Source organism: Neltuma alba, unplaced genomic scaffold (assembly GCF_004799145.2).
Source record: "Neltuma alba isolate B1F8T4 unplaced genomic scaffold, ASM479914v2 tig00012009_pilon, whole genome shotgun sequence".
Classification (NCBI taxonomy): domain Eukaryota; kingdom Viridiplantae; phylum Streptophyta; class Magnoliopsida; order Fabales; family Fabaceae; genus Neltuma; species Neltuma alba.
The window spans coordinates 108,598-131,880 of record NW_021636580.1 but is presented as its reverse complement, the minus strand read 5'-3'; the positions used below and the strand labels follow the sequence as shown (position 1 = coordinate 131,880).

At 34.6% G+C, this 23,283-nt stretch overlaps 3 protein-coding genes across 4 annotated transcripts in view; all 3 read right to left on the bottom strand.

The window, feature by feature from the left end:
* LOC114721018 (expansin-like B1) overlaps nt 1-12,185 on the bottom strand; it is an 18,791-nt gene extending 6,606 nt beyond the window's left edge. Inside the window, exon 1 of the mRNA XM_028906794.1 lies at nt 12,090-12,185. The gene's annotated coding sequence lies outside the window, so the exon portion shown is untranslated. The remainder of the gene's footprint in view (nt 1-12,089) is intronic.
* On the bottom strand, nt 1,116-23,283 carry LOC114721020 (expansin-like B1). Of its 2 annotated transcripts, XM_028906796.1 has the most exons (5): nt 23,263-23,283; nt 19,052-19,203; nt 18,756-18,862; nt 1,646-1,960; nt 1,116-1,537 (listed from the first exon to the last, which is right to left on the bottom strand). In XM_028906796.1, exons 2-5 carry the CDS (start codon nt 19,179-19,181, stop codon nt 1,346-1,348), a joined length of 744 nt encoding a protein of 247 aa, XP_028762629.1. In that variant the 5' UTR covers nt 19,182-19,203; nt 23,263-23,283; the 3' UTR covers nt 1,116-1,345. The 2 variants fall into 2 exon arrangements, with proteins under 2 accessions (XP_028762629.1, XP_028762630.1); XM_028906797.1 differs by lacking the exons at nt 18,756-18,862; nt 19,052-19,203; nt 23,263-23,283 and adding exons at nt 2,114-2,220; nt 2,475-2,666.
* On the bottom strand, nt 5,792-7,261 carry LOC114721016 (expansin-like B1). The gene is made up of 4 exons (XM_028906791.1): nt 7,059-7,261; nt 6,778-6,884; nt 6,294-6,608; nt 5,792-6,196 (listed from the first exon to the last, which is right to left on the bottom strand). Exons 1-4 carry the CDS (start codon nt 7,192-7,194, stop codon nt 6,005-6,007), a joined length of 750 nt encoding a protein of 249 aa, XP_028762624.1. The 5' UTR covers nt 7,195-7,261; the 3' UTR covers nt 5,792-6,004.

Genomic DNA, 23,283 nt, shown 5'->3' with positions numbered 1-23,283 from the left:
CTGGTAGCTTGAATTTCAACGACCCTGGCGATTTACATTTTGCATCATATCTTCCATGTCTGGTGAGCTGGTTGCAATGAAAATAGAAGTAAAGATCTTATTTTAAAGGAAAAAAGATAGACAATAACTAGTTTTTTTTTTTCCTGAAACACATATTCTCATATTAAAAACAATTGTATTTAAGTTACTGTCAAGTATTAAATATGAATATTTTTCCTAACAGAAATTAATTCTTTCTGCTATCTTAACAATCCCATGTCCAAATCGAGGGACGTGAGTTTTGGAATGGATGGGCTTGCTGATAATATGAACTTTGGATTATGAGGCTGACACTAATGGGTCAAAAGTAGGTTTGGGTTTGGGAGAGATGGACCAGGGAATATAGATGGGGATCCGGGTTCGGGCCTCGGGGCGAGGATTAACCCAATGCATGTGGACACGTGTCATCATCGGAGTTGTCAAGTAAATCAACGGCTATCCAAATCCTCCTCTTTTGTCTTTCAAGGATTTCGACTTCTATTCTTTTCTGATTTTCTTCCTTCTCCGTTCAGTCCCGAACAACGAGGTCGGAGCGCTCGTACCGGTGATCAGAGGAGTTTCATAATCCGACACGGGTGATAACAACAACAACAACAAGTTTCAGTGCCGAAGACGAGAGACCAAAAACATGGCTTTCAGTGATCCGACGAGAAAGGGGTTTTCATCTTTCATGACAGAGAAGGACAGATGACGAAGAGTTTCGGGCCTTTGATTCCTTCCACGTTAAGCCACGCACCATATGTGAGGATTTAATCATCTCAAAGGATCCAAATCCTATAAATGGAGGAACAAGGTGGCTGACGGCAGTGAAGAATTGCGTATGTGAAAATTTTAATTTCCCTCAGTCTTTTGACTTTCTATTCTCCTTTCCTCTGCTAATTCTATTCTTTTTCTGATTTTTTCTCAATCTATGTTTTATAGCCAGTTTATATATAATTTTAAGTTTCTTCTGTGACTTTTCATTAAATATTGAGTAGTGTGATTACTATAGCTCATGATTAACTCATTGCTTGTGATCCCATATAAAGACACGCACATATGTATGAAATAATTGTGGAGAACCAAACGATCATGCGTATATAAACGAAGAGGTTTCTTTATTCATATATAAATTCCATCATAAATGGAAAATACACAAACCCCTATTATTCATTCATTCCAAGAGACGTATTATTTATTTATTTATTTATTTATTACTCTCGTAGACATATTATTTATTCTTAATTTTTAGCAGACATGATACCAACAACTTGCATTCTTTAGAGCCACACAGCTTACGTAGCCCAATCCTCGTCTTGGATCTTACTTAGACTTGAACTTGAGAATCATAGGAAGCTCCAACCTTCCAATCACCAGGAATTGCACTCTTGGTCGACTGCGCCCAGCCTGTTCTTCCACTGAATCGCAGCCTCAGCATCAATGGTCCACGTGGTGCGCCAACTATATCAAACACTGCCCCGTACGCTCTTCTCATTGGCCTCCATTCATGGCGATCATTCTGCACATATATATATATCATTATCGTTTCAGTTATCAAAAACATGCCCTTGGTGATCTGTGAGTGTGCATGATTAATAATATGAAGAACGAAGCATTTATTTCAAACCTGATATATCTCAACGGCAGTGACGTCGCTCATTCCAGGCACGTATTGAATCACAATAGCAAGGTAATATGGGTATTTGCTTGATTCGTGGATCTTGATACGCACGTTATAGCCAGCAAATCTGCAGGGTACCCTCCTGTATTCGATGTCAACGACGCCGTATTTCTTGAGCTCTTCTGATGCTCTCGGATTTCGTCCCAGATCTTTGAAAGCATTTGGGCTCATAATGAAGTCTGTTCTGTCCCCTGCACCGTAGTCTGTGGCCACTACCGTCGTGCCGTCGTTATCGCATAGTCTTGGATTCTTGCACCTCACCTGATGAACACCGTCGTGAAATTCAAAACCAGAGTTAATTATCCTTTATTCTGACTCTATACTAATTAATACAAATGATTCGATTGCAGTATCTTTAATTATTGTATGGAAGAGATGTGTTTGTTGAGTCATTTAGTCCGTTAAGACACTTACTTGGTAGCAAGCACCACATCCGGCGCCTCCTCTCCATAGCCCAGACACGGCTGCAACCCTCCCTTGGTTTGCAGTTCTGCCGTAATCACCATATCCACAAGCTCCCCCTATATATAATAACAAGTTACTAGAACAACACTCTATCATAAAGACAGCAAAAGTAATAATACCTCGCAAGAATATAAAAAATCTCTTTCCCTGTAGCAAGTTTATATCATAATTCTAATGCATGCACATGAAGGTTATGGGTTCTAACTCTAAACTTAAAACTCATCATGCAAGCTGGTGGCTGCAGAATAAGACTCGGTGAGCCCAGGCTGAGCCATGGCTTCGCTTATAAGAAGAGGAAAATTTCACGTACTTGGATTTCCGTAGCCACCATAATAGGTAGCTCTGGAGGGAGTGAAGCCGTAAGAGTAGCTTAGTGCGGCAGGTAAGAACAGCATCACCCAAACAATAGCCATTTGGTATTTAGAATGATGTTCCATTGCTAAATCCAAATGTTCTAGCGCGCAAATATTAACAAGAGAAACTATACGTTATATGTAAGTATTTGTGTTTTACTGATTAAGCAGGCAAAGACGAGGAGGGTATTTATAGACTATAGCGCAGGCCTTGTGCACTCAAAGGGAGATCCTCTGTAATTTTCTTCCCCTTGGAACAGTGGATTATTGGATTGGATTGGAATTAAGCGCACACGTAGAACCTAGCATCTAAATCTGTGTGTGCCTATATATTTATATGTGTGTCTGAAGCTAATTTATTTATGATTAGAATGCCAATAGCTGTGTGCTATTGCAATAATATTTATATTAGGAAGGTATACAGAAGAATGGGAAATTTATACGGAGATTAGGAGCCTGATGGAAATATAATAGATCGAGGTAGCCAGAGGAAAAGGAATACAGGGCGTGCACACAAGAACAAATTCAAATGCTTCTGAAATAAGAATCATTAGGAAAACGATAATCTAAAATCATTTTAATTATGTATAATGTATTGATTATAATTAAGACCGGCAATCTTTATCATCAATTCTTGCTTTTAAGCAAATGTCGTTTTAGAGAAAAGTGACACCTCTTTCACTTTCACTTTCTTTTTCATACTTCATGGTCTGTAAAACATAGTTTGTCTTAAACACGTTTGAGATTAAAACTTGCATTTTCTTCTGGTCGAAAATGCTTGTGCAAAGCTATATATAATTATATATGGGTTGAATAAAATTAGTTTTTCTTTTATTTTCCTTATATTATATATCTAATTACGTACCTTATCAGCTCGTCTGGCCAGACTCTTTTCTCCTAGGTAGGTAGGTTTAATAATTATCAACTTGAGAGTACGCAAAGCACAAAGCAAAGGGAAAAACCAAGCCGAAAAAGCAACGTGGGGCCCAATGACGATCCTGGTTAACTAAAAGAGAAAATTAATTAAAATTAAGTCTCCGAAAATATTTTTTTAAAAAAAATGAGTTGTAAATTTAATTGTTTATAATTAACTCATGAATTTGCAGTTATGGAAATAATTATTTATGATGATGCTTTCAGAAAAAATTATGGGACAGTTAATTATATCCTCTTTTTGGCCAGAAAAATTATATTCTCTTTTTTGAAACCCTTCCAAGAGTATAAGTAACTAAATCTTAAGCCATGTTAGCAACTAATAGAAAGTACAGGCTGGCATTTCAATGGACGCCACTGTTGACGGTTTCTCCCCTCTCTGCCTTCTCTTGTGGAATTTTAATTTTGATCCTTTTGCCTTTGGTCAGAGAGTAGGTGACAACTAAAATAAGAGTACAATTTTTTCCACTTTAATTTAATTATGGTCTAGTGTTGGTATTTAATTCAATAATAGTCTAGTTCTGGTATGCAAGCTTATCCTGGAACCCGAGAGAATATATATGGAGAAGAATGGGAGTTGGTATTGCATAAACAAACTTAAATTCAATGGGTGATATCTGTAAGCTAATTCAAATTCAATATGCTTGAATCTATGAATATATATTGAATCGGTGAAAATATTAATAAATAACATGTTTCGATTTTTGCTTTTGAATTTTTTATACGATAATTTACATTCTAATATGATATACTCCTTTGATCTTAAATATAAAATCATTATATTAGTGTATATAAAGGTTTTATATTTAAAATCGGGAAAGTACTATTTATCCCAATCAGCCATAAAAAATATAACTCGCCTTAAACTTTATATGATATACGAGTAGTATCCAAAAATGCATTAATCAGTCTGGTGCATTGGCGCGATTGTCCTGCATATGCTTCGTTATAAATATTCTATGGCCGTTTACGCAGGCCTTGGTTCATGTGACACTGTATTATGCATTTTTTTTAATTAAAAACACAAACACAAACAGTACGAAGCGGGAGCAATTAAATTCATAACCTAATCATTGGCTTGTCTTATGCTTTCAAACTTAATTAGAATATACTGTCTCCAGTCCTAATTATAAATCTTATTTATAGACTACAAATAAGGTCTTATAATTAGGACTAGAGACAGTATATTCTAATTAAGTTTGAAATATAGTTTTTTTTTTTATTCTAAGGATTAGAGTGGGCTGCACAATTCAAATAATTTTTAAATCAATAATATCAAAAGTTTGATAATGAATATTCAAATAATTGTATATCACTACATTATGTTTACTTTTTGTACTATGCGTGTATATTAATTTTTTTTTTTATTCAAATTGAGAGCGGTAAAATATTTTACGATTTGTTTGTGTGCATGTCAAATTTTAATATGTCATAAAAGTAAAAATATGTTAATTCAGTATAATCGTTTCAAGATCGAACCATAGATTGACTGCAGTCTAATTAATCCTTGAAGAATCAATTAAATGAGTGCCTCGATCTTCAACGACAAAATCCAGTTTAAGTATGCCACTGATTTCTCACTCAAATACAAATTAAACAGAAATAGGCCCACATACATGATTGAGCATTAAGCAACATCCAAACAAACCCTAACCTAAGAACGCGACATCCATCCTCTCAATTCCGAAAAAAGACATAGAACCCAGAGAGAAACCAAAGTTGGCACCATCTCCCTCCTACAGAAAAGCTATAACGTAGGAGTAATTACCTTTGGAACTATGTAACTCCTTATTTTCTTAATATCATCTTGACTTTTATAAAAAATTAAAAATAAGGTGAGAGTAATTTTTTGAAAAGAGGAATGTTTTCATATATACTATAAGATTCTGGCAAAATATATATATACACACTCAGATCTTTTGTAAATATTTTTAGGAGTATAAAAATTTTTAAAGTAATAAATAACATAAGACACTTGTAGAATTCACAGAAGCATTAATAATGTATGCTGAAAAATGTCATTAATGTAGTTAACTGTCAATTTATCTAGAAGTACTATCTTGTTTAACTATATATATAACAGAAGTTAGTAACTCGTTGGCCAAAGAAAAAAGTTAGTTACTCTAGTTAAATATAACTAGTTGGGAAAAAAATCAAATATAACTAGTTTTGAAAAAATATTGTGATAATTTATTTTTAAAAAAAATCAGAACTATTAGCTAATTGTAAACGTGTTTCTTAAATCACGTCATTGAGTTTGGGTCTATGTATCTTATGCAAAGGAACTAGCATGTGTGTGTGTGTGTGTCTCTTCCTATTATGCACCAATGGTTGAAATCGGTTGCGCAAACAAAGAGGTTTCTTTATTCATATATAAACTCCATCACAGATGGAAAATACACAAACCCCTACTATTTATTCATTCCAGAAGACATTTATTTATTTCAATAGATTAATTTTTCAGAAGAAATAAACAACAACAACACCAAACAGCTTGCATTCTTCAGAGCCAAACAGGTGACGTGGCATACTCTTCATATATCCATGATCTTATTTAGACATGAACTTGAGAATCATAAGAAGCTCCGATCTTCCAGTCTCCGGGAATGGCACTCTTGGAGGACTGAACCCAACCTGTTCTTCCACTGAATTGCAGCCTCAGCATCAATGGTCCGCTGGGTGCACCAACTATATCAAACACTGCCCCGTACACTCTTCTCATTGGCTTCCATTCATGGCGATCATTCTGTTTCATCATCATTTCAAGTTGATAAGCACAATTATTAAGTTCCTCAGAAAACTAGAAGGAAACTAATCAGAAGTAAGCGTTGAAAGATTCATACGTCATATATCTCAAGGGCAGTGACGTCGTTCATTCCAGGCACGTAGAGAATGACGAAAGCAAGGTAGTCGGGGTATCTGCTGGACTCGTGGATCTTGACACGAACGTTGTACCCAGCATATGTGCAGGGCACCCTCCTGTATTCGATGTCGACGACGCCGTATTTCTTGAGCTCTTCTGAAGCACTTGCGCTTCGTCCCAGATCTTTGAAACCATTTGGACTCATAATAAAGTCTGTTCTGTCTCCTGCACCGTAGTCTGTGGCCACTACCATCGTGCCGTAGCTGTTGCATAATCTTGAGTTCTTACACCTTACCTGAACATATATACCATCGTCCCGTGAAACAATAATATATATATATATATTATTATTCGACAGTGAAATAATTCAAAATCAAAGTTAATCTATCCCATCTATACAAACAAAATCGATTCAGTTAATGTGGAAGAAATGTGTTTATAATGTAGTTCCTTAAGAGACTCACTTGGTAGCAAGCACCGCATCCAGCGCCATCCCTCCAGAGCCCGGCCACAGCTGCAACCTTCCCATAGTTTACAGTTCTGCCATAGTAGCCATATCCACAAGCTCCACCTATAAGTTAAAAGTAGCATAAGCATCACCAAAAGTAATTAAACAATTCTCAAAAGAATGCAAAAATTATTGCAGAATAAGGCTGGGAGAGCCTCTAGGCCGAGCCATGGGCTTGAATATAAAGGACGCGATGTGCATAGAGGGGTAGTATAATGAGAGGGGAGTTTCACGTACTCGGGGTTCCATAGCCATCAGGGGTACCATAATAGGTAGCTCTGGAGGGAGTGAAGCCTTGGGAGTAGCATAGTGCAGCAGGTAAGAGCATCATCACACAAACGAGGGCCACTTGGTATTTAGAATGAAGACCCATTGTTAAATCCCAAATATCCAAACGCGCTAATAAGAAGAAAGAACTAAGATGAATGTAAGTACTTGGGTTTACTGGTTAATTAAGCGAGCGAGGATGAGGAGGGTATTTATAGATAATAGTGGGGGCCTTGTGCATAGAAAGGGAGCTAGAAAGGATCCAATTTTTCTTCTCTCTGGAACACAGGATTGGATTGGAATAATTAAGTGCACACAAGGACCCTGGTATCTAAATCTGTGTGCGCGTGTGTCGCCGAAACTATAGCTATATATGAGTATAATGCCAAATTGCATCTGTGTTCTAGTGAAACACTTTTCTATATAGCAAGAACCACGAACCAGCGAATTTGATTCAAAGATTAGGGGCCGGATGGAACAATTAGAGGAGACGAAGCAAAAGGAATACGGGGCGGACATGGGCTGTGCACATTCAAATGCTTCTAATCGAAACAAGAAACTTGATAAAATATGATAGTATAAAATTATTTTATTTATATATAAAGTTATTAATATGTACGTTCAATTTTTATTTTTACGCAAGTGTCTTTTCAAGAAAGGTGCCACATCTTTTTCACTTTTCCTCGTATCAACCTTTTTACTCTTTATCAAACATGTTGTTCTTGATTGAGTTGAAGATCAAAAATTGCATTTTAATTTCCTTAATTTTTTTTTCAAAGTTATATATAGGTTGACTAAAATCATGCGGCCGGATTTTTTCCTATTTTTTTAATTTTCGTTATATATCTAATTGATTAATGATTAATTAAAAATATGTCAAATCTTGAGCCATGTTGTATTGTTGTTAGCAATTAACTTCTGTGCGCTCTGCATTTCAATGGACGCCACAGTTTGACGAGTTCGCCCCTCTACTTTTCACTCATCTGGAAGAGAGAAGGAAGGGAAGCGTTATATTTGACCCGTTTGATCGGGCGGGAGTTAGGTGACAATTAAAATTCATAGTACATTTTTTTTATTGTTTAATAACACCAGACGCTAGTTTTCCGTGGACAAGATTGGAAGTTGGTAATGCGGAGGCAAACTCAAATTCCATGGGTCTACCAGCAAATTCGATAAAGCTTGAATCTATGAATGGGTGCAAATAATGATTAATACTACATCTGGTCCAAAATATAAGTAATTTATAATTCCGATTGAATTATAAACTAAATCTTATATATAGGACTGGAGGTAGAGTAACATATTTGGATTTTTGCTTTTTCAATTATATATGTACATTTCTATTCTAGTTTTCATGGTTCTAATTATTAGCTAACTTGCAGTTTATGTATGACTATATGTATATCTACTTGATCCTTTGATTATTAACTCATAATTATCAATATCAATATATAAAAATTATTAGTAAGTTATGTTATTCATAACTAATTAATTAAGTTATGAAGAGCTGACCTTAAATTTTGTATGATGAATAAAAAAATGTACTGAATTGGTTGCATAGTGATATTATATGTTTGAAAACATGCTTTTACAACTTTCAAGATAAAAGAACTTTTTGATTGCCATGCATTGTGATCAAACCTGTTATCAACAAGTTTCGAATACATATTCTTTTATTTAATATAACTAAACACAGATATACACAAACATATCAATAACAGGCTTGAACTCAGGACTTCATTTAAGCATGACAGGTAATGTTGCTATTGAAACTAGTTGTTGAAGTTTCAAATATAACACACGTTGAAACCACGCACTCTCATGTATGTGTATACAATATGAATGGGGAGGAATGTTAAAAGGTAACGAGTATTATTGAAGAGATTGTGGATTAAGGGTATGATGAGATTAATGAATTGGCAGTGATGTTGATTGTTGGAGACATCATGTGGGTTAGGACTTAGGACAGTGTGAGGCATGACGCTATATGACCAACGCATGCGCATTTATGCGCTTTGTGGCGTGGGTATGGGGAGCGTTCCTGTTGTTGATGGGCAAATGAATATGTTATATATATCTGCGACATTCTTTTTCTGTTCTGAACTGTGATATATGAGAATTGATGTATTGTGATCCGTGCAACGTGGGAAGAAGCTGTTTATTGTGATTCGTGTAACGTCATGTGCAAGCATCGAGCATATGTTGAGCTTTTAACCATTTACATAAGCTTTTCCGGTGCACTTTTGCTAGGAGAACGGTGAGAAGATTGTTCGGTTTCTTTTGTTATGTACTGTTCTTGTCTTCTTTTGTTGTTTGATACAAGAAGGGGATACTCAGCCTATGTATAACTACTACGGGGTCCAGTAACAGACGCTGAGTCTTTATTCAGAAAGGGAGTCGGAACTATAATTCCGTGACGCTACTGAAAAACAGGTGGAACCAGGGTAACACGAAAGGGCCCATTTAGGCCACAAGTCATCTGTTTCGTTCTCATGTTGAATACTCTCTTTTATACTACCTTTGTTTAATTATAAAATTTATTTATATATTTATAAATAAGGTCTTATAATTAGAACTGAAAATAATATCATTAGTCAAACAGTTAAATATAATATTTGATTTATATCGAAATGGTTTAAGCATATATTCACACAAACATTAGTCTCATATTTTCAAAGCTTAGAATCTCATCCAAACGGGACGAAATTATTGTTTAACCATTTACATAGCTTTTCCGGTGCACTTTTGCTAGGAGAACGGTGAGAAGATTGTTCGGTTTCTTTTGTTGTACTGTTCTTGTTTCTTTTGTTGTTTGATACAAGAAGGGGATACTCAGCCTATGTATAACTACTACGGGGTCCAGTAACAGACGCTGAGTCTTTATTCAGAAAGGGAGTCGGAACTATAATTCCGTGACGCTACTGAAAAACAGGTGGAACCAGGGTAACACGAAAGGGCCCATTTAGCAACAAGTCATCTGTTCGTTCTCATGTTGAATACTATCTTAATTATAAAACTTATTTATATATTTATAAATGAGGTTTTATAATTAGACTGAAAATAATATCATTAGTCAAAACACGTTGCAAATAATATTGATTTATATCGAATATGTGTTTAAGCATATATTCACACAAACATTAGTCTCATATTTTCAAGCTTAGAATCTCATCCAAACGGGACGAAATTATTGTTGGGACAATTTGTCACTCACAATTTAATCATAAATGGTTGCATCTCGCACTTCGAGTACGGTGTTCAAATTTTTAGCACCACGATCCAAATTTAGGCATGGTGTTTTTAACCCGCTCCGAGTCTTAAATCATCACCTACGTTCCATTTATTAGTCAAACACGCCACAATATATTCTAAATTCTATTTTAAATTATTTATTATTTTGATGTTAATAAAATATTGCAATTGTTCTCAGCAATGATAAGAATATTATTTAAGAAATCAATATAGTGAGATTTAGTATTGAATATCCAAATATACATTTTTTTTGTGAAAAAAATACATTTTTATTTCATTGGATTGTGTCTGTTTTTGTGATTATATATTTGTATACGTATTAACATTTTGTATTTGAATACTAAGTTCTGTATTATTTTAACTTTACTATCTTTATTTCATACCAAAATTTAAATAATAATACAATTAAAATTATCCTTATGTATAATTAATTATAAATCGCTGGATCACAACTCTACTATATATGTTATAATCAATTATGAACGGTCGGCCAAAAAAAAATCAATTATAAATGAGTGCGTATATTTATTGTTGAGAAGACATCGATCACAAGCCCAAACAGCCACACAGGTCGCGTATTATTATGTACGTGGTCGCTTAAATTGTTTGAAGCAGGGATCTGATTTAGGCACGAATTCCAGTGTCATAAATAGCTCCATTCTTCCAATCGCGGGGAATAACATTGTTGGTGACTCTACCCAATCCTGGCTACCACTGAATCTCACCCCTAGCTTGAATGGTCCACTTGGCGTGTTTTGGAGATCAAACACTGCCCCAAATGTTCTCCTCATTGCCATCAATCTTCGCCATCGTTCTGTTCCAACACAATTAATATATACTAGTCCCTCCAAAAAGAAGAAGGAACATTAAAGAAGAAGGTTAAAATTAAGATTCATACATTGGATATCTCAACGGCCTGTCGACGTCGTTGGTGCCAGGGATGTAGATAACGGCAATGGAAAGGTAGTCTGGGAATCTGCTGGACTCGTGGATTTTGATCTTCACGGTGGAGCCGTCAAATGCGCATGAAACTCTTCTGTACTGGACGTCCACGGTTCCCCGATTCTTGAGCTCTTGCGACGCACTTGAATTAATTCCCATTTTTAAGAAACCATTCAGACTCATCACGAAGTCTGTTCTGTCTCCTGCACCGAAGTCAGTTGTCACTATCGTTGGCCCGTTCGGATTGCACAGACTTGAATCCTTGCACCTTACCTGAACCCAATACCATCCATCATAGTTAGATATGAAATTAAACACTTGTGCGCGCGCGCGCATTATTCCTCCATGTTCAGATTCAAATTGAACTTATTTTTTATATATATATGCATATATATATATGTATGACTATAAACAAGGTCTGAAATAGTATATATATATATTTATCGCTTAAGACAGACTTACTTCGTAGCAAGCACCGCATCCAGCACCATCTCTCCATAGGCCAGACACACCGGCAACCATCCCGGAGTTTACAGTTCGGCCGTAATCGCCATATCCACAAGCTCCGGCTATATATAGTAACAAAATGAATATATTTGTCATTTGGTCAAAATTATACACACACACACATCTTAAGAATATAAAACTAAACCGGCCAGCTATAAACTTAGAACTCATAATTGCAAGCTGGCTGCAGAATATAAGGCCCGACGCCTCTAGGCTGAGCCATGGCTGCAGAAAGTGGTGTGTTGTGTTTGTGGGGGGGGGGGATAGATGGAGGGGGAAATAGAGAGGAGTTTGACGTACTTGGGGTTCCATCGCCATTGGGGGTGCTATAATAGGTGGCTCTGGAGTCTGTGAATTGGGAGAAGCACAGTGCGGGCAGGAGCAGAAACAGACAAGGACGACTTGGAATTTAGGATGAAGTGCCATAATGACAATAATTCTAAAAGGAACAACTACGTACTTTAGATGGAAAGATTGGGTTTGCTGGTGGGCATGCAAGGACGTGGGTGCTATTTATAGAATATAATGGAGGCCTTATTCCTGTATCAATTGAAATCGAGAGATTATTCAAACTTTGCTTCGAATTGGATTAGAATAATGTAGGACCTACCATCTAGATATCTTTGGTGTCAAAGGAAAAAAAAAGAGAACAACATCATCTCTCAATCTTTTGCGTGTGTTTATATAATATTAATATATGTGCTATCCAAATTTATGATAAATTATCTATTTATGAATACAGTGCCAAATTGCCTATTATGCATTATTGCAACTTTTTTTTTTTAATATAGGAAGATGAACGGTGAGACTTGACAAATTAAATTATAAATGACACGCACGTACGGCCTCGAATATATGGGAAAATCTCTTTGTATGTGACTAGAACATTCTGCAGAATTTCAGAGACGTAAATAATACAGCTTATATATAATTACCAACAGTGATTGGATTGAATATAAGAGATAAAAAGAAAAATTAGTAAATTACTCTCGAACTGATTAAACCCTATACAGTTTACTTCTGCACACTTGCAACTTGTTAAACAATAGTACTTTGCAACCAACATTTCTTATTTCAAGATGGATTAATTGAAAACTTACCTTGTAATTAAAATTTCGCAGTTTCAATGATTTAACGCCTGACTTTCTAATTACTGGCCAGAGAGATTTTGGAGCTCTACCATCAAGGGTTGAGATGCATGTGGATTATCTTTGTGAAGATAAAATGTAGATATCACTCTTTAACATGGTGCATATATAAAATGATAATTTTTAAATATTTTTTCGGTTACAAAGTTGTAAATATGAGAAGATAATTTGAAAAATTTTGTATGAATTAGAAGCAATTAGTTTCACCTCTAATTCTTAATCACTTAAATAACTTTAGTCCTTTAGGGTATTTTATAATGGTCCGGTCCCTGTAAATGAGCTGTGCGTTTAAGAACTTGTTATGATGCATGTTTTCCCGGAATTTTTTAATGGGGATAGTGATATTTATATACTTAATTAGTAAGGGTGTTAATTACAATAAGAGATGAAGGACGATAGAAATTTTAGAGAAAGATCAAGGCTCTCAGATAAAATTACAAAAGATGGGTATTTGTAACCCGTTACGGAGAGGTATTAAAACTTCACTCAGGAGTATAATTTATCTTTCCCAAGTTTGATATAAATTGCTTAAAAAATTTTCCTTTTGAAAAATAAAGTTGATGGATGGCGAAAAAATTGATCCCGTCACTGGTTGGCATTTAGCAAGGACAATTTTGTGTACATGATTTTTTAAAAAAAATATATATATATATATAAAGCCTTCATATTTTTTTAGAAATTTTTAAAATTTATGGTATTTTATTGTAATTAATGAGCTTACAAGGTATGTAAATTCCATTTTGTATTGAACAGTGTAACTTTGATGCATTGATTTTATATAATATGTGATTCTAGTTTCTTAATTTTATAAATTTTTTTAATTCTCTAATCTTAAAATTTGAATTTATTTAATAAAAAATGTTGATATGAAAATTTAAATATTAATAAAACATTCTTAATATCATGTTTAATTTTTAAAAAAGAATAATAAATGGAATAAAAATTATTTTCCATTTTTCTCTCTTGAGCGCCGCCCGCGAGGCGTGCAATGCAGGATTCCCTTCCCTCCCTCACTCTCTCTCCCGTGACGCGTGACGATTAATCATTAGAATTTGAATCAAGAAGTTAGAGGAATGATCCTGAACTCTGTCCTTTAAAACACTACTAAATCATAATACATTCAAATGCTTCTGGAATAAGAAACGATGGCGAAGGGTGAGTTTAATATTATTTGAATTTCACATAGTATATATATATATTATATATTGATCATTAATGTTTTTATTTTGAGAGAATGACAAAAAAAAGACCTTAGAAATTGCAAAACTCCAAATAAGAATTTGTAAAAATATTTTAATAGGTTTTGAAAATAATTAAATTGCAAATAACAACATATTTTCACAAAAATATCTGATTTAGGATTTTGCAATTTTTAATGTCTTTTTTTTGTTTGTTATTCTCTCTTTTATTTTTGGTAAAACAGATATCACTACCTACAACGAAGGATCAAATTGATCCTTTATATGCAAACAAGCTCATTATTGATGAAACTCATCATACATTATTAACTTTTCTATTCACCTTGTGCGTTAAAGAATGTGAGCAGATAATTAAGAATTAATCTCTTTTTTAAGGCATACTATAGATATTTGCCTCTTTCTGCATGATCTTTTCCCATACACACAGATCAAGATTGATCTCTTGACAACATGTTTAAAAGGTATATATGTGCATGTTCGGAGTTGCTTAATGGAAATATTTATAAGTATTCTGCATAAATTAAGACAAAATTTTTCTCACATGTTTATTTATCTCGTATTTCGTACATTATAGTTGAACAACTGTTTTTAAAAGTTCCAATTACCATTCCAAACATTGTTTTGCTTTTGTTATTTGTGTCGGGCCTTGTTGGTCAACTTTTTTATTCTTTATGTCAAGTTATGGTTGTTCCTAATCACATTCAAGATCAAAGCTTGCGCTTCCCCTAAAAATGCATCTTGTGTAATGATCTAATCTACTTTATTCAATCAAATCGAAAATACTATTTTCTTTTTCTGACATGATTATGCATCTATTATCTGATCCTTTTTTAATTCGGCATACCTCCACCTGCTTATGTTATAAACGCGGATAGAATGAATTAAAAACAATGGAAAAGCAATCCTGAAAAGTAATTGAAATCTTAATTAAGCCGAGTTAGCAACTAATTAATAATGCAGCCCGATGGAGTTCCAAAGGACGTCAATGTTCACATTCTTCGTATATTCCCTCTAAACTTAACATTTAGGCAGTGAGAGAAAAAGAAAAGAGGGTAGACTAACAAGTATAAGCATTATATATAATTGATCCGTGGGTCGTGAGCATAGGTGACAATGTTAAAAGCAAGAATATTATAGACTTTCAAAATTTATTGAGAACGGATTGGTATTGCCTAAAAATTCAACGGGTAAGCAAACTCGAAGCTGGCATTTTTGAATATATATATATGTATATATTCGTGCAAATATTAATTACATTTTGACTTTGGTTGCGAATTTTCTATTGCTACGTTACCTTTCATCCAAACTTACACGGAGTTTATGACTATATTTTATTGGTTGCTTGATTATTTGGTTAATCCGTTTTTGTTTGGTTTGTTGTTGTTCTTTATCAATATTTGACGTGGCGGCCTGAGAGGAGTGGTTTTTTAAAGCTTAAACTTAAAAACACGATAGAGGTGGGTCCATTTTCATGCGCAGGTCGTAGATGAGAAGATCAATGTCATCACTTCTCTTATCCTTAATTTTGCGGCCAACCCTTTTAATCCATAAATTATTTAATAGATCTTCACAGTCTAAGAATACAACATATATACAAACATGGAAATAAAATTATTACTATAATTTTTATAGTATCCAAATTTTGTTATGTAGTGATGATGTCATCATCAACACAACATTTCCCTTTTTCACCATGTAAATAAAAATTTTGTGCATTATCCAACATGAATAATAAAAAAATAAAATAAAATGCATTGTATAAACAAGAAACTTATGAATGGAATATAGATGATATTTTGAAATACTATATCCGGTACTAATTATAAGATTTTATTTATAGACTATAAACAATGTCTTATAATTAGGATCAGAAAATAGTATTTTAGACTCGGGATTACTTTTTCAATATTATAGTATAGATTACACCAAGTCACTAAATAATCCATCTAATTCGTTTTAACTTAAGGGGTGTTTGGATATCACTAAGGGGTTATTTGGATAAAAACTAAACTATGATTTTAAAAATACTTTTTATTATAACGAAGTAAATATGTGAATGAGTTCGTCATAATTTGCGGAAAAAAAAAAGCTTTTTAAAAGAACTCCTGGGTGTTCCCAAACATCCTCTAAAAGTACTTTCTAAAAATACTTTTTTGCAAATCAAGACAATTCCTTCACATATTTACTTTGTATACCGTAAAATCACTTTTAAAATTATGGGTTGGTTTTTATTCAAACATCTCCTAAGTTGTTTAAGTCTTGTGAGTCAAAAATTTGACTTGTCTTTTTTATCTTGCTAACAAAAAAATTTCAAACGAAACCCCAAGTTCCAACCATTACTGTGGAATTTGATTTGAGGCTGGAAATAAAATAGTGGACCAAGACTTTCGCTCTCCATTGGCCCATTTTCTTTGAACCAAACGGCCCAACAAACACTTCAAATCTTAATCCCAGTTTGGCTATTGGAACCATTTATAAGGTTTTTTTTGGGCCTGAGTACATTTTCGATATTATTTCCAATCGGTTCTGGCCCTTCCCTTCCACTTCCTCCTTCAGTGATTTCTTTACTTTATAGAATGAATAAATTGAGAGTTATGAACAGAAATTGAGAGTTCCCATGGTTGGTGGTATAATATTTTTTTTCAAAAATAAATATATCTCAAGCCACATGTTGGGGTTAAATTTTAACCCTGTTCTGTACGTCAAAAGCTTGCTTATGATGAGGACTCGTCTGTGTCTAAAGCTTCAAGCGGGGGTCGTCCCTCACCTCCTACAAAAAAGTTAGAGTACTTCGAGCTACACAAAAATAGGCGACGACTTCGGCGGCCGACAAAAAAAGTCGCGCTGAAAGTCCACTTCGGCGGCGACACCAAAAAGTCGCCGCTGAAACCAAAACTTTCAGCGGCGACAAAGTGTCGCCGCCGAAAGTGGACTTTCAGCGGCGACTTTCTAGTCGCCGCTGAAAGTTCGCCATTGAAACCAAGACTTTCAGCGGCGACAAAAGTGTCGCCGCTGAAAGTTTTGGTTTCAGCGGCGACTTTTTGGTGTCGCCGCGAAAGTGGACTTTCAGCGCGCGACTTTTTTTGTCGCCGCCGAAAGTCGTCGCCTAAAGTCTATTTTTGTAGTGAGGGACGACCCCCGCTTGAAGCTTTAGACACAGAAAGGGTTTTTGCGGCGACTTTTTTGTCGCCGCTGAAAGGCTTTTGAGCGGCGACAAATGTCGCCGCCGAAAGTGTTTTCGGCGGCGACATTTGTCGCTGCTGAAACTTTTAAAAAGTCGCCGCTGAAAGTATCTTTTAACGGCGACCTTTTTAGTCGCCACTGAAAGTTTTCAGCCACGGTGCTACGGCAACGACTTTTCAGCCGCGACTTGTCGCCGCAAAAACTTTTGGCGGCGACTTTTGTACTAGTGCCTTCTCCTACCTCACACAGCTTTCTTTAAATTTATACTGTTATCGTATTGTTTGTCTTGTAATTCTAAGGATACGAATGGTTTAACCCTCTGCAAAACTCAAGCTTGCTCTGTTTGGCCCTTTTACAACGACCATGAGACCCCTTGGTGGCAAAAAAGACAATTATTAAGAGGCCCCTCTTTACATGTACGCGACAAAAACTAATGTTAATAAAGAACATTATGGATTCTTTGATGCTTGTTTCAAAAGTCAACGCCAGAATGGTTAGGTAAGAACTAATAAACCCCTTATTTTCTGGCTCATTCATTAGTTAAAGCTAGCTTTAGAAGTACAATACTTGGCCATTCATAGGCGTCCCCATAGGGAAGCAGTCAAATTAAATAGGAGAACAAAGAGGTTTCTTTATTCATATACTTCCTCCTCGATCCTTAATATATTCATTCCAGCGCAGACACATATGAGTAATTAATTATTAACATTTAAACACAAACATATATTGTTCCATTCATTGATTCCGGTACATTTATTTGTTGAGAAGGCATCACAAACAAGACCAAACATATACTATGTACGATGTACGTTCGCTGTCGCTTAATTGTTATTGAAGCAGGATCTGATGACTTAGGCATGGATTCCAGTGTCATAAATAGCTCCATTCTTCCAGTAACTAGGAATAACATTCTTGGGTGACTCTTCCCAGTCGTAGCTGCTAGCTCCCGCGAATTTCACCCTCAGCTTGAATGGTCCTTTTGGCGTGTTTTGGAGATCAAACACTGCCCCAAATGTTCTCCTCATGCCTTCCAATCCTTGCCATCATTCTGTTTATATCATCATCATTTCAATTTCAACACCCTCTTTAGTTGATGAGCACAGTACAATCATATTAAAAGAATAGGAAACTAAAAAGAAGTGATTAAGTTGAAAGAAGATTCATACATCGGATATCTCGACGGCGACGACGTCGTTCATTCCAGGAACGTAGATAATGAAATCCTTGCACTTCACCTGAACGAACACCACCGTCACATGACATTTAACACGTATAAATATTATTTCATAGTGAGATTCAAATTCGAACTTGTTCTTCATTCCAACTCTATGCACAAATACTATTGATTCAATTATAATATGGTAATTTACGTGTAAGAAATGTGTTCAATTGTACGTTGTGAGTCATTAGTTAGTCCGTTATGACAACACGCTTACTTGGTAGCAAGCACCGCATCCGGCGCCGTCTCTCCATAAGCCAGACACGGCAGCAACCATCCCATAGTTTACAGTCCGGCCGTAATCGCCATATCCACAAGCTCCAGCTACATATAGTAACAATATGAATATATCAATTCGTCAATAATGGTTAGAAGGGCAGCCTATATCTTAAGAACATATAAAAGTAAAATACAACCATAAAATTAGAACTCACTGCAGAATATATGTCTTTGATTTTGAATATAAAGAAAGTGAGATATATAAGTGGATAAAAAGAGAGGAGTTTTGCGTACTTGGGGTTCCATAGCCATCGGGGGTGCTATAATAGGTGGCTCTGGAGTATGTGTAGCCTTGGGAGAAGCATAGTGCAGGCAACAGCAGAACACAGGCAAGGACAACTTGGTATTTAGGATGAAGTTCCATTGCTAAAATGCCAATAATTCTAAAAGAAAAGGAAAATATTGGGTTTAGTGGTTTGGCATGCAAAGACGTGGGTGATATTTATAGGTTACAATGGGGGCCTTATGCATGCATTAATTGAAACCGAGATTGTTCAAACTACCCTTCGGGTTGGATTGGATTGCGATGAAAGACTAGGACCTACCATCTAGATCTTTGATGCAGTCAAATTTAAAAAAAAGAAAAAAGAAAAAGAAAAAAAGAAGCATACTTAATCTCAATATCTTTTGCGTGTGTTTATATAATATTTGGCATGCAAAGACGTGGGTGATATTTATAGGTTACAATGGGGGGGGCCTTATGCATGCATTAATTGAAACCGAGATTGTTCAAACTACCCTTCGGGTTGGATTGGATTGCGATGAAAGACTAGGACCTACCATCTAGATCTTGATGCAGTCAAATTTAAAAAAAGAAAAAAGAAAAAGAAAAAAAGAAGCATACTTAATCTCAATATCTTTTGCGTGTGTTTATATAATATTATTGTATATTATGCTAAGTCAATTAATTATCTATTTACGAATGCAATACCAACAGAAGTTCAGTAAACGTATTAAACTATTATATATAATCAAACTTTTTTATAAATTTTATATTGATGTGATCTATTGATTCAATATTATTAATTATTTGTGTCTCACCGAAGCCCGTTGCAATTTTGGGATGATACTAGAGGGCTAAAATATCTAACATATTCTGGATATTGGATGAATACATAAATATTCACAAATGCCAATACAGAACTTAATGTTATTAATTGATCAGTAGTTAAATAAACATTAATAATTCAGCCGTGAATTAAAGCCTACTATTTACTTTTTCAGATTTGCAACTTGTCAAAGAATATATACTTTGCAACTACAGAATATTTCTTAGCTTATTTTAAGATGGATCTTTAATTGAAACTTGTTTCATTTTGTAGTTCCAATAATGATTTAAACACCTGACTTTCGAATTTAACGGCCAAATAGATTTTATAACGTGCTTTCAAGGTTCCGATGCACGGAATATCTTTGTGAAGATTAAGTGTTGATTGTACTCTTAAAAAGCTGCAAATATGAAAAGATAACTTATATTTTTTTTTTTTCCAAAATTATATTGTATAGATGAGAAGGTAAGTTTATTTATTTTTTTCACTGAATTCTAAGGTACCCCATCTCTGGTTCTAATTAAAAAACATCTTTGTAGACTATAAACAAGATCTTATAATTAAGATCGGAGGTAGGTATAGCCAGTAGATTCACTTCCACTCCTCCTAATCACTTAATATAAATGGGATAATGACACATTTATACCCTTGGTATATGATAAGGTGTTAATTACGATAAAGATCAACAATGTTTATCAAGCTATGATTGTTCTTAATTTCGTTCAAGATCAAAACGTGAGTTTCTAAAAATCTTTTTGCAAAACATATATACATCCATTTGATCTTATATAATGATCTAATCTGCATCATTTTATCGAATGGAAACCTTTTCTTTTTTCTGACATTGTTTTCTCTAATCTCTCTTGTCCCCTCCCCCCCCCCCCTATTCTGTATGCCTCCACCAGCTGATGATATATACGGGGATATTAAAAAAATAAAAGAAACAACAGAAAAGCAATCTTGAAAAGTAATTGAAATCTTAATTAAGCCGCACGGGTGTTAGCAGCTAATTAATTAATGTAGCCCGATGAAGTTCCAAAGGACATTAAGGTTGATATTCTACTTATATTCCCACTACCTCTGTCTTGTGGAATTCTAAACTTAATATCTTTCGCCATTTAGGCAGCATTAAAAAAAAAAAAGTGGGTAGACCAAAAAAAAAGCATAATAAATATTCGATCCACTGGGTCGTCGAGAGCAGGTGAGAAAAGTTAAAGTAAGAAAAGGACTTCTAAATTTTATTGAGAATAGATTGGTATCGCAGAAAAATTCAATAGGTCTGGAAGCAAATCGAAGCTGGCATTTTTGAATACATACCACCTCCTGCATTTATGAACTAGCTGTGAATTAAATTTACTTTGAAATATGAGAACTTAATTTATTTTGCTTATCAAATTTTTTTTCTCTCGAAATATCTCTGTTGATTTTAAAAGATTCATACTAAGGAGTAATTTCAAGTGCAAAGTAGTAATTTAAAAAAGCCAACACATATTTATCATAAACTAATTAACTCAATTTATTTTTAATATTTTTAAATTAATTATCTAACTTTTATTAAGAATGGGAAAGAAGTTTTGTATACGTATTTATGCAAATATTAATAACATATTTGGACTTTGGCTGCTAAATCTCTATTTCTCCGTTACCTATCACCAGAACGTACGCTTAGTTTGTGACTATATATATAATATATATTATATTGATCATTCGATTATCTGGTTGATCCGTTCGTTGTTTGGTTTATTGTGTGGGTCATATCAATATTTGGTGGCGGCCTGAGAGGGGTGTTTTCTCAAGAGTTGAAACTTAAAAGCCCGATGTAGGTGGGTCGCAAATTTCATGATTACGAAAGAAAGAAATATGAAATGAGGATATAGATGCCAATGACAAGGTCAAAGTCATCACTCTTATCCTTAATTTCGTGGGCCGCCCTTAAAAATGCTAAATTAAAAAAAATTAGGGAAACATTGATTCATCAATAGATACATAATTTCATTTCAATATACTGTATAAAATGGCTATTCCATGGTTAAGTTTATTTAATAGACCTTCAAAGTCCAGGATCACAACATAAGCATGGAAACAAAAATTCTTAAATAGCTATTCACATCTTGTTATGTAGCAATAGTGTCATCATCAACACATTATATCCCATTTCATCATGTATCTTATGAATTGTATAATACTACCTCCGATACTATTTATAAGAGTTAGTTGACTAATTTGAAGAGATTTAGAAAAGAAGTTAAGTTAGTTATTTGTATTAAATATGTGTTATCTTTTATAAAATATTTTCACTAATCAAGTGTATTTGCTAGAACTATTATTATTAGAAAGACTATCTTGAAAAAAATATATAAATACGAGAGACACAGTGGATTGGGGTCTTATATTTAGAATCAAATTAAAAATAAAACAAAGTCTTATATTAAGGATCGAAGGTAGTATAACTTGAATAGAATATATATGTATGCGTGTGCGGGCGATGTGTATATATATATAGATATATCACATTTTTGAAAGATTTTAGACCTGGGGTTACTGTTGCCAATACTTAATTACTCCAAATAATTCAACTGACTCTTCTATCAACTTGTGAGTCCAATAAATTGAGTTTTTTTTTTTTAATCTCACTAGAAGGTTTTTTCAAACCAAACCCCTATTTGATTTGATGCCGGAAAGTATAGTGAAGCAAAACTTCCCTCCAAATGATCACATGCGAAAAACCACCATCTTTTACTCCCTCATTGGCCCATTTTCTCTGAACCAAACAGCTCAACAACCATTTAAATCTTACATACCAACTTATGTCCAATCCCATTTTCCATGGACGCTCCCTCTTTTCCTAAGCCCTATTTGAAACCCCAAGATTGTTTTATATAATTGGAGTCTTTATGGGGTGTTACTACCTGGAAACTTTGGTGTTGGAGAAATAATTTCATCTTCAGCAATGATTCTCACAAATCTGAAAATCCAGCAGCTGCTATTTTAAATTGTTGGAAGTCTTTTATAATTTCCAATGAATCTTTGTTGGGATTTGGAAGGTCTCAAATTGTTAATGTAACTTACCAAGCTCCTCCCGCTCATAGGGTTAAGTTGAATTGAATGTGGATGGAGCTATGACCAAAAAAGGAAATAGAGCAGCTTGTGGAGGTCTTATAAGGGATCATTATGCTTGTTGGATTGCTGGGTTTTCTCACAGCATAGGTGACTGCAGTGCAAGTGAGGCAGAAGAATAGGCAGTACTTAAAGGTCTTCAGCTAGCCTGCGACATGGGTTCCAGGAGAGTAATCTTTGAATCTGATGCCAAGAATTTGATTGAAATGCTGATATGTGGTAATACGGCACATGCTACTTTTTTTAATTGAGGTTCAGAATTTCACCAACTACACTTGGAACCCAAAGTTTCAATTTGTT

Coding starts and splice junctions, on each gene's coding strand:
- LOC114721016 (XM_028906791.1), bottom strand. CDS start 7,194: ATGGGTCTTCATTCTAAATACCAAGTGGCCCTCGTTTGTGTGATGATG. Junction 6,609..6,777: donor GATGCGGTGCTTGCTACCAA/GTGAGTCTCTTA, acceptor ATATATGTTCAG/GTAAGGTGTAAGAACTCAAG. Junction 6,197..6,293: donor CTGCCCTTGAGATATATGAC/GTATGAATCTTT, acceptor ATGATGAAACAG/AATGATCGCCATGAATGGAA.
- LOC114721020 (XM_028906796.1), bottom strand. CDS start 19,181: ATGGAACTTCATCCTAAATACCAAGTTGTCCTTGCCTGTGTTCTGCTG. Junction 18,863..19,051: donor CGATGGCTATGGAACCCCAA/GTACGCAAAACT, acceptor TACTATATGTAG/CTGGAGCTTGTGGATATGGC. Junction 1,538..1,645: donor CTGCCGTTGAGATATATCAG/GTTTGAAATAAA, acceptor ATATATGTGCAG/AATGATCGCCATGAATGGAG.